Genomic DNA, 11,024 nt, shown 5'->3' with positions numbered 1-11,024 from the left:
GCCCCGCGTCAGGCTCTGTGCTGACAGCTCAGAGCCTGGAGCCCACTTCAGATTCTGTGTCTCCCTCTCTCTCTGACCCCCCACCCCCATTCATGCTCTGTCTCTCTCTGTCTCAAAAATAAATAAACATTAGAAAAAAAAATTAAAAAAAAAATTAAAAAAGAAACTGTCAGCATGTAGGCCACAAATTTACCACCACAGATATCGATTGAAGTCTTTATTAAAGGCAGTAACAACTTGAAGGCAGGGCAAAAGGAGACACGATGTAAAGGCAACAACCGCATATTAGAGGAGAATAAAAAATGAAGGAGACCTGTGTTCTTTAGGTTCGCTAGAGTCTACTAGGGGGAGAATCCCTTCTACGAGGCCTTTTGACTTCAAAATTCCAAAGAATAATTAGCCTGAAAATGTCACTCCTCAGGAGCTGCTGTTATGATATTTTATTCTTGAAAGTTCTTTTTCTTATTTGTTCCTTTCTGAAAGATAACATACAGGGGAGAAAAATGTAAATCTGCTTGTTTGAGCGACTGCCTGTTGCCAACAAAAGTGATAGTCTTCCAACTTGCTTCAATATGATTTACTGTTCCGGGGTTAGCATCGCCTAATGATAATGCTCATGATCTCCAGAGTAAAACTATCATGGCTTACATCTTGTTTCTAATTCTTACTTGCTACATAATCTTGGAAATTTTTCTCATCCTCTCTGGGCCTCATGAATATGACAACAGCAATGATAGCACTGTCTCATAGGATTATTGGGGCCATACATGCTTTAATATATGTAATCACTCAACTATTACTAGGAATATTAAGAGCAATCAATAAATATGAGCTATTTGTGAGCAGACTCCCTTTAGTTTGTATGTCTTATGTGATCCCCTCCACCCCTTTATTTACTAAATAATTTTTGTACATCAGTACATAGTTTGATATGCAAATATATTTAAAGTTTTAAAATCACAGAATCATCTTCAGTCCATTTTTTAATGTTTTCAGTTTGACTGAGATCTCCTCTTATAATATGTTGAGTCTGGCATGCTTGAAAGAACACAAGATATTAAAAAGTCTATTTATAGTTATCTTCTGCTTAAGAAAACATGAGAATGAATATCATGCCATACATTTCCGCCTCTTCCTTGCTATTTGTCTGGATAAGATTGGTGCTCAACGTTCCAGAACAATTTCCTTGCTGCCAAGATGGTATTTTCAGCAGAAGTAAAATACCAATTGTCTTCAGAGAAAGACCAGTTACCTTGACAAGCAAAAAATACAGGCACGAAGATAACATTATCACCCATGCTCGCTGAATGGATTGTAATTTTTGCATTATTGTTTTCAATTATCCTCCTTAATTTCAAGAGTTAGCGGAGATTTTTTTTTCTGGTAAGTACGCCATAGCGATCTAACTTTGATCTGATATTTATTAATTGTGCACGTGCATCTAGATTTAAACAGCTCTACGTGATGCCAAGATTCCCATTGCAATCCGATACATACATACCTCTGCTTTGCTATATGACTTTGCAATGTGCAGTTTCGTTTTCATATGATATCAGAACCTCTTCCAGACAACGAGCTGAAATTCATAAAATTGGCAAAGGAAAATATATTTTAAGACTATTATCATTTTCAAACAGGGTCGCGAATGCACGAGAAACCTAACATGTCTTCAATACAACTTCTCCATTCATTTTTTATGGCCAGCTGAGGAATGAATTGTAAATTATCATCGGCAAGTAACTGATACTAAAGTATGGACTTTTAGGGGTGCCTGGGTGGCTCAGTTAGGTAAGCAACTGACTTGAGGTCGGCTCACGTCACGGTCTTGCAGTTCCTGAGATCGAGACTTGCGTCTGGCTGTTTGCTTATAGCGTGGAGCCTGCTTGGAATTCTCTGTTTCTGCTCCTCCCCTGCTCAGCCTTGCTCTCTCGCTCTCAAGTAGGTAACTAAACTTTTTGTTTTTAAGTATGAACTTTTACTTTTAACAGATATTTCTGAGTTAATGACTGGTGCTTTGATAATTGTAAGTTTAGACACCGGATTGATGCCATTCTAAGCACTTAGCAAACCTGGGCAGTCAGGATACAATGACTAAGCCGTGTTCAAAGCAAACACCTTCGACATGGTACATATCCTGTCAATTACAAACTACTGTCTATTCTGTCTCTCCATTGCTCTATATAGCTGTTCTCTTCTTTACCGTACAATAATCTTTTTTTCCTATTCAGATTTTCATATTGAGCTATTATATATATATAATTATTTTATATATATATAAATATATATATAAATATATAAAAATATATAATATTATATATATAATATATTATAATATAAATATAATAATATATTTTTAATATAAATATAAATTATAATCTAATATATAATATATAATAATTATATAATATAAATATATATAATTATTTTTATATTGAGCTATTATAATATTCCACACGGTCTCTATCTCTGCTTCAAGTATCTGACTCTTGATCTTGGCTCAGGTCATGATTTCACGGTTCTGAAACTGAGTCCCCTGTCCACCCTGACAGCGTGGAACCTGCTTGGGATTTTCTCTCCTCTCCTTCTACCCCTCCCCGCCTTTCTCTCTCTCTCTCCCTCAAAATAAATAAATAAACTTAAAAAAAAATGAGTGAATGGAATGTTCCTAGCTTAAATTCATTTTAGTCTGAATGGCTTATGGTTACTTCTAAGAGATTTTGAAAACTTCACACATATTGTAGAGAAAATCTTTCTGCATGCCTGCTTTACCAAGATTTGATCCCAGTTCAGTTACAAAATCATGAAGCTTGTTGGACATAGGATTTTGACTTGGTCCAGCGCAGACTCATATCACCATGACTTTAAGTTCTCTGGACCGTATCACTCCAGCCTGAATCCCAAAAGTATTGCTGGACTCATGGGAATCAATGTAATAAATATTATTGGGTCATTCCATCATCATACCACGTAGAGTATTGAAGTTGAATATTTTTGTTGTACTAACGGTAAAGAAGACATCATTAGCATCAGCTTTCCATTCCCTCAAACTTCCGTCTTCCATATTTGTTTCCTGAACTGGATTATTCCATATTTTAAACATATTCTCCTGTGAAGGATGCTGCTAATCACTGATTTGATGTTAGTTGAATACAGACCTACAACTTTTCTATCTTGTTTAAAATGAGAAGTCACATGATTAAGCTAAATTTTAACATATCATTGAATAAGCAAACCATGCTTAACTAAATTTTCTGCCAAGCACCTTCTTGTTTGTTTGCAAAGTTTCCCCTCCATTTCTGTCGTATGTTTATTCCTGCCTTGTTCATTTATACTAAAGCCTTAATACCCAGGAAGATCTTCCTTCTGATGGGTAATTCACAGATAAGATTAGCTATTTGACATAAGAAAACGCTTTTACTGGTTCAACTGCTTCTCTCTTCTCTCTTATTAAGACAAAGTTTGCTAGTAGTAAAACAGAAGAAAAAGCTTGTGATTTCTAGGAGATTTCACCAATTTATTTTATTTATTTCATTCACAAGTAAGTATTCTATACGTAAATTATATTGGTGTTTTCATGACTTTTCCAGGGCATGGTAATCAAAATTCTATGTGTAATTGATACAAAGCACAGCTTGGTCCTCGCAATAAACTAGTCTTCGGTACTTAGTGATAATTTTAAAATAGGCTGTAACAGTACAGTCTCATACAGGAGTACCCATCAGAATCGTAGGTTATACTTTATTTTGATATTTACTACTAGGTCTACCATATACAAATACAGCTTCTTTATTTCTAGAATATAATGCTTTTTAAAAATTATTTTCTCTTTTACACAAATAATACGTGAATTTATTTATTTTACAAAAAAAAAAAAAAGGGTGTATACACTGTAAAAAGTAGCACAGATTCCCTTTCGTAGTCCCTCCAATGCCACTTACTCCAGCAAAGAGAATTGCTGTAAATAGCTTTATATATATATCCTTCTGGTTGTTTTCAAATTATTTTCATGTCTAAATACTCTTTATGTTACCATCTTCCATATTAACAGGTTATTGCTCACTTTTATGGTAACAATTGTTTCCATATTAACAGATGATTATATTTCTGGCTTCTTATGTGAATTTATATATGTGTATGTATTTGTATGTATATACATATAATTCATCCTTATTTTTTTAAAGAAACTTGATAATCTGATACATCTAATGGGTATGATAGTGTTCGCTGTCCATATATTAACCCAAACCTATTGTTATTTAACATCTGTCATTTGAAGAGCCTACTATATTCCATGGATATATACCACAGATACTATCATGCATATAATTTTATTATTAGGTTGTTGCTTCTTATTTTGATATATTTATTTTTTTTACTAGTACTATAATGTTACTTAGACTTTATAGCTTTATAGACTAGTTTGACACCTGACAAGGCTAGATACATGCTTCTCTTGCCAATGTATTTCCGTATGTATTGTGTTAATCTCATACATTTTTGCTTCTACGTATAATTTATAATTAATTTATTTATCATGAAAATATACTTGCATTGGAATCACATAAATCTTAGATGAATTTAGGAGAGTATTATCATCTTCACAGTATTAGTCTTCCTACAAAGGTACATTTACTAATGCTTTTCTTTATGCTTTTTAATGAAGTGGTATAATCTCTTTCATATAAGCCATATACATTTTTAGGTGTATGGATTTATTTAATCAGAAATATTCACTAAGTACCTATAATGTGTTAACATAGTACTCAAAAGCAAAGGATAAAATGTAGAGAAAATACAGACATGAGCTCTGTTCTACTGAAGCTAACAATCTAGTGGGAAAGACAGACGTTCAATAAATAACTACACAGATATACAGGTAAGACTATGAAAGATGCTACAAATGAGTGGTATGTAAGATACTGTAATAAAGTTGGCCTAATTATAAAAGAAAATTTATTATTCTGAGATAATTGGTTACTCTTGGATTACCCCGTCCCCGCCTGCCCCCCTCACCCCAAAAAAACCAACCTGTAGCAGTAAGGGGGCTTAAGATAAAATGGAATAGTTTATGCATATCCTCTGTAATTGGAAGGATCTTCGATAAAGTTACAATTCATATCAATTTGCCCAGAGAAGTCCTGATTCATGTTTGTTGTCCCAGAATAATTATTAACAGCATCTGCTCCCATTCTTAAAATTATCCCTATCTGTATGATGATAACTTTAATCAGGAGTCATTTAGTGAACTGTGGAGCCTAGAGAGTGAGAAAGTATGTGGTACTCGCTGGGGTAGAGATCCACGGATAGAGTAAGAAAGGACTTTATAAACCAGGTTAAGGGTTTTTCAATTATATTGCACTTAAGGTTTTAAGAAGCTAACAGTAAAAATAGGATGAGTTTATAAAACGTACATTTTGAGGAGGTTACTCTGGAAATTAGAAGAAGTCATGAGTGAATGTGATTAGATCGCTTGGGGGCTAGTAATGTAGAAAGAGAGGAGGGAGAGGGAGTGAGGGAGACAGAGGTAGTTTTGGGTGAGATAGGTAGTGATGCCATTGTAGACAAGTGTGTAGTTCACTAAGTTGAGATAATTAAGTGGCAGTGTCACTAAACATCGAGTGCTGAGAAAGGCCAACAATATTAAAGCATCTGACTTTTTCCTTGACGTTGGTAAGAATCAAGGCTGGGAAGATAGAGCCTGTTTGGAAATATAGTGTGGTAGGCTATTTTATTTATTTATTTATGTCATTAAAAAATTTTTTTTAATGTTTATTTATTTTTGAGACAGAGAGAGACACAGCATGAGCAGGGAAGGGGCAGAGAGAGAGGGAGACACAGAATGTGAAGCAGGCTCCAGGCTCTGAGCTGTCAGCACAGAGCCTGACGCGGGGCTCGAACTCACGAACTGTGAGATCATGACCTGAGCCGAAGTCGGACACTTAACGGACTGAGCCACCCAGGTGCCCCGTGGTAGGCTATTTTAAAAAAGACACCTCAGAAGAAATGATAGAAAGAGATTTAAATAAGGACCGAGACAGTGGATGTTAACTCTTGCTGGTATACACGGTAACACTACGTTAACGTTGTATCAAGTTTCCTCATTGAAGTGTTCTTTTATTGTGATTTTTGTCAATAGATTTTCTTGTAGTATGGGGGCAAGAAAACACATCATCTGCAGATAATTTTGGTATTTAATTGGTAACATTTACATTATACCTAAATAGGTGTTTCTGCATGATTGGTCTTCTTTTGCCAGGACATCCAGAGAAATGTTGAGCAATAGTAGTTCTATGAGTCATGCTTGTCTTCCCGATTCTATTGCAAATGAGTCTAATTTCTCGTTCTGAAAAATGTTATTTGCTGAAGATCCTTATAAACCAAGTTAAATATAATTCCTTCTACTTGTAGTTATTTCTTTTTCTCCTCAATATGACAAATCTTTTGATAAATGTACAAACCCATCCCTGATTTTAACCAGAATTTGGTCACTGATAGTATCCTTTTAGTATAAGTTACTATGTTAGCTCTTGTATGTAGGATTTTCTTTCTATGTTTGTAAAGGGTACTGTCCTAAAATATCTTCCTGAATGTGCTATGCTTCTCTTCCTGATTTGGGTGAAAATTTTCTTTTTTGCTAGTTTACAAGCACTTTGTTTAGAAGTTAGATTAGTTACTAAGATTATTTTCAAGTTCATCCTTAGAAAATTATCAGTCAGGTATCTATTTGGAGGTACATCTTTGATTAATTTATTTACCCATAGAACATAGAATATAGTTCTAGAATATAGTTATTTTATTCAGTTCCTCTACATTGTCTTGAGTCTTTTTATCACCATGTGTTTTTGCAGCAAATTGTACATTCAGACAAGTTTTTAAATGTTTATTATTAAAAAGTATACATTCTGCTCTATTCTGAAACAATTCACTTTGAGATTACAGTTGCTTTCGATGTAATTATGGGTTTTGAATAAATGTATTTGATAAGCATTTTGAGTTGTTGTTTTCTCTAAGTTACATCTAATTTATTTTATTTCCTAATTTGATTAAAATTTTCACATTTCTGGTCTGCTAGCAGTACTGTTGTATAGATTTACTCTTTTAAAAGATACATATATAATATATATATATATTTAAAAGCTATATATATATATTATAATGTAATGACATTGACTTCAAAAAATGTGTAAGTTCAGCCCAATATCCTGATCATTTTGCTTTATTTTTTGATGAATACCTACACACCATCGTTTCTTTCCTATGTTAAATTCTCTTTCAAATTACTTGACCTGATGCCCTTACAGTTCATTTTTAATTGCCTTGACAGATAAAATTCTATAGCTATTTTCACTTTTTATTACATCTCACAGTTGGTGAATCTAATGTCAATAACAATATGAAGACTATAATTTAAACATTAGCAGAATAATGCTATTATTTCCCATTCTTATTAAAATACCCAGCTATCCACTGACATCTTTGATAAGATCACTTGGGCCTTTGCTATTGATAATTCAATAAATTACTGAATTGATAAAGTACTCTTACATATTAAAATATATAACATAGTAAAATACCTTCAGGAAATTCTTGTCATCAGTTTAAAGGCCTTTAAAAATTATATTCTAGTAATTTCAAACAAATTAATAAAAATGATTCTGAAACATACTTACCCTTAGCTGTCATCACCGCAGCTAATACCAGAAAAATTAAATAAATGAAGACAAATAACATTGCAACAAGGCACCATGTAGTTTCTGTCCAAAGAGAGAGAAGTAAGCTACAATGATGATCAATGGAAACAAGACTCTGTAACCAGAAAGAATTTTGGTCAGGAATATTCAATTCACTTGACTTGGACTGAAATTGAAGTTTATAAGAGCACCGCATTGTGGAAAACTATTTCCCAGCCTGAGAGGGGAACTCCCCAAATTATTTTACAGATTTTGGTACAGCGAGGAATGTATGTATGTATGTATGTATGTATGTATGTATGTATTTATATTTATGTAGGAACAAGTTGTGGACTAACAAGTTGCACTATTAAAGAAGTCTTTTAAAGACTACAGAAGAGTACTTCAGAAATCTTACTAGGGATTTTATTCATCACCCCACCCCAATTTTATTTTTTATATTTATTTATATTTTATATTTTAAATTTATTTTTGCCCCAATGTAAGTCTTGAACTTATGATCCGAGATCAAGACATGAGCTGAGATCAAGAGTCTGGCACTTAACCGAGTGAGAAATCCAGGCCCCTCCCTACCCAAAGTTTTTAAAAAATGACTTCTTTCCCTTTGTAGTAGAACGAGGTTAAGAATAAAACTCCTACGTTAGCTGTTGGCCTGGACGGAGATATCTCACAAGCTCTATTTTGTTTATAGAAATACTATAAAAGGAACACTGCAAGAAAATCGGGAAGATATATATTATATGGCTATGGTTCATCATTCTAAGCCTTTGTGGTCATCGGTTCATTATTGTTTGGTCTTAATGTAACACTTCTGGTCACTAGGACCACTTAAAACGTGTTGATGTGAGAGATGAATTCTGATTCAGAGGTTTTTCCAGGATGATTTGTTTTATGATTGATTCATTAAAATATTCAAGCAAAAAGGAAAATCTAGAATTTTAAATGTTTTTTTTTTTTTTTTGGTTTTGTTTTTACCATTTGTCTTCAAATTCCTGGTTGTTTTTCTCTTCTCAACATTTGAAGGTCTATAAGCTTTGACTTCTGAGTAAGTTACACTTTGGTCACAAAACCCTAGAAAATATGCAAGAAAAATGCATAAAGACTGTTTGTATGTAAACATATAGCTGAAAATATGCCAAAAATTATTAACAAAATTTGCCCTGTTTTATGCTTAGGAGAAAGTTTTAAAATTGGCTTAATCATGTAACTGCTTTGTGAGCTATGACAAGTTCTTTTTCCTTTGTTATGTCTTAGTTTCTTTATAAAATAAGGCTAACAGCAGTATTCATTCACAGGTATATTGCAGAGATTAAGTTAGTGTATATAAAGTCAACAGCATAGTGTCTGGAACAATAATCATTTAATAGGTCTTATTGTAGAAGTCGTAATAGTAAGAATACAATGGGCAATAGCATCAGGAGTAACACTGGTTGCAGAAGCTACGGTAGAAATATAAAACTTAATTGAAATGTCTATCTTGCCCCTTCCTATACTTGCGTTTAATCTTAATGAAAAGAGCATGAAAAAAAACTCATCTAATTCTCATTAAGGAGATGAATTCTCTTAGCAGTATATTGTATGTACTCCTTCAGTGCACCAGCCGCCAAGTCAGTAACATTTTTCTACCTCTCACCCCCTAGCAAATATTGACTTACTAAATGATGATTGTCTGAAATTTAAATCATCTCCAATTAGAAAATCTGAAGTTGATTCATATAGAGAAAGATTTTCAACTCTTCATCTGAAAGTCTCTGGCTAGGAACTTTGTTGTTTATAGTATTACTTTCTCATTAAATAAAGGGATTACTTAGCAATAACAGCCGTATCTGATTTTACCTGTATTTATTTCATCAAAGTCCAGTGGCCAAGGATGATCTTCATCAAGACAGGGGCTGGACTGTGCCGATGTCTCTGGTTCCATAGTTTAGGTTAGATTGCATGGGTCAGATGATGAGCAGAGGGTGAGAATGAGACAGAATCCAGAAAACAGATCTCTTAATATTGCATCATCAAACAGGATGTTTACTCAAAGCTTGATATGTAAACTACTTTCTCCACTTAAGAAAATAAAGGCAGTGTAGTCCAGTCCCCATGGATTAAATTTGTTATTCTTCTATGCATAATGAAGTACTTCCTTGTAATTTTATTCTTTTAAATTATTTTATTATTATTTGTATTGTGAAGCACTTCTTTATTCCCAAAGATAACGTTTAAAGTTCTATCAACCATAATAATTTCTTCTCTGCCTTATTTTTCAAAAACAATGGATAAACAATAAAGACTAAAACATTTATGTGAGTAAGTGATATATTGTATTTGAATACAATTGTAACAGACACTGATTTTTAGAAATACCTTTTTTATAGTTATAAGTATCCATGCTCATTGTAAATAATTGAAAAAGATATTAGAACATATCCTCTAGAAAATGAAAATGAGGGACGCCTGGACTGGCTCAGTGGGTTGAGTGTCTGACTTTGGCCTCAGGTCATGATCTGATGGTTCGTGAGTTTGAGACCAGCCTGGGGCTCTGCACTGAACAGTGTGGAGCCTGCCTGGAGTTTTCCCTCTCCACTTTCTCTGCCCCTCCCCCACTCATGTTTGCTCTCTCTCTCTCTCTCAAAACAAATAAATAAACATTAAAAAAATGTTTAAGAAATTAAAAAAAACAAAATAATACACAACCTTGTTTCCTCAATATAACTACTGTTAACATAATTATTCATAGCTCTCTAATTTTTCAAGTGACCAATGTAGGTTTGTTTAAAAAAGTAAAAGGAATAATTTGACTATCAATAAATTAAATAATTAAATAAATTATAATGTATTTTTACAGTAAAGCTTGTAGTCGTTAAATATAAATGAGAGAATTCTGCACTAACTGATATGGACAATATTCCATAATATAGTAAGCGGGGAAGAGGCACAAAATATTTCATAATATGATTTTATATTATATTTTATAGAAAATAAATGTTATGCATGTGTTTCTAATACAATAATAAGTGCTTAACCTGGTAATTTAAGATTGTAATGTAATAATATTTAAGTGACTAACTTGGTAGATTTTTGGTTTACATATGTGGTTTTCCATTTTTGTGTTACTGTTGAACATGTTTTATTTTGGTCTTTGGAAAAAAAACATAGTGTGCATATGTGAAATTTTATTTTCAGCTAATGTATGTTCTGATATATTCATACCACAGTAACCACAAGGTCCTTGCCCTCATCTATGATAAATAGATCTAAACTTCATAGCTAAAGCATATAATTTGGGAGACCATAGATTGTTCTTGGGTCTTACATTGTTTTGGAAGAGTATAAAGATAATGA

At 33.2% G+C, this 11,024-nt stretch overlaps 1 protein-coding gene across 1 annotated transcript; it reads right to left on the bottom strand.

Annotated features, from left to right (window-relative positions):
• Window positions 1–204: 204 nt before the first annotated feature.
• LOC128775015 (uncharacterized) lies at window positions 205–9,657 on the bottom strand. Its single transcript, XM_053895384.1, has 5 exons — window positions 9,528–9,657; window positions 8,667–8,762; window positions 7,671–7,754; window positions 1,502–1,576; window positions 205–476 (listed from the first exon to the last, which is right to left on the bottom strand). The coding sequence occupies exons 1-4, from the start codon at window positions 9,610–9,612 to the stop codon at window positions 1,512–1,514; spliced, it is 330 nt and encodes a 109-aa protein (XP_053751359.1). The 5' UTR covers window positions 9,613–9,657; the 3' UTR covers window positions 205–476; window positions 1,502–1,511.
• Between the last annotated feature and the right edge of the window lie 1,367 nt (window positions 9,658–11,024).

The sequence above is a fragment of the Panthera pardus genome, unplaced genomic scaffold, assembly GCF_024362965.1.
Source record: "Panthera pardus isolate Hobbes unplaced genomic scaffold, ASM2436296v1 HiC_scaffold_6, whole genome shotgun sequence".
NCBI lineage: Eukaryota > Metazoa > Chordata > Mammalia > Carnivora > Felidae > Panthera > Panthera pardus.
Note: the sequence above shows the minus strand (reverse complement) of the source record. Positions and strands in the feature narration are given on the sequence as shown.

Excerpts from the sequence above, each read along its gene's own strand:
- LOC128775015 (XM_053895384.1), bottom strand. The coding sequence starts at position 9,612 with ATGGAACCAGAGACATCGGCACAGTCCAGCCCCTGTCTTGATGAAGAT. Across the intron at positions 7,755-8,666 it reads CAGGAATTTGAAGACAAATG|AAACTACATGGTGCCTTGTT; the intron begins GTAAAAACAAAA and ends CTCTTTGGACAG. Across the intron at positions 1,577-7,670 it reads TGCGGTGATGACAGCTAAGG|CTCGTTGTCTGGAAGAGGTT; the intron begins GTAAGTATGTTT and ends TATGAATTTCAG.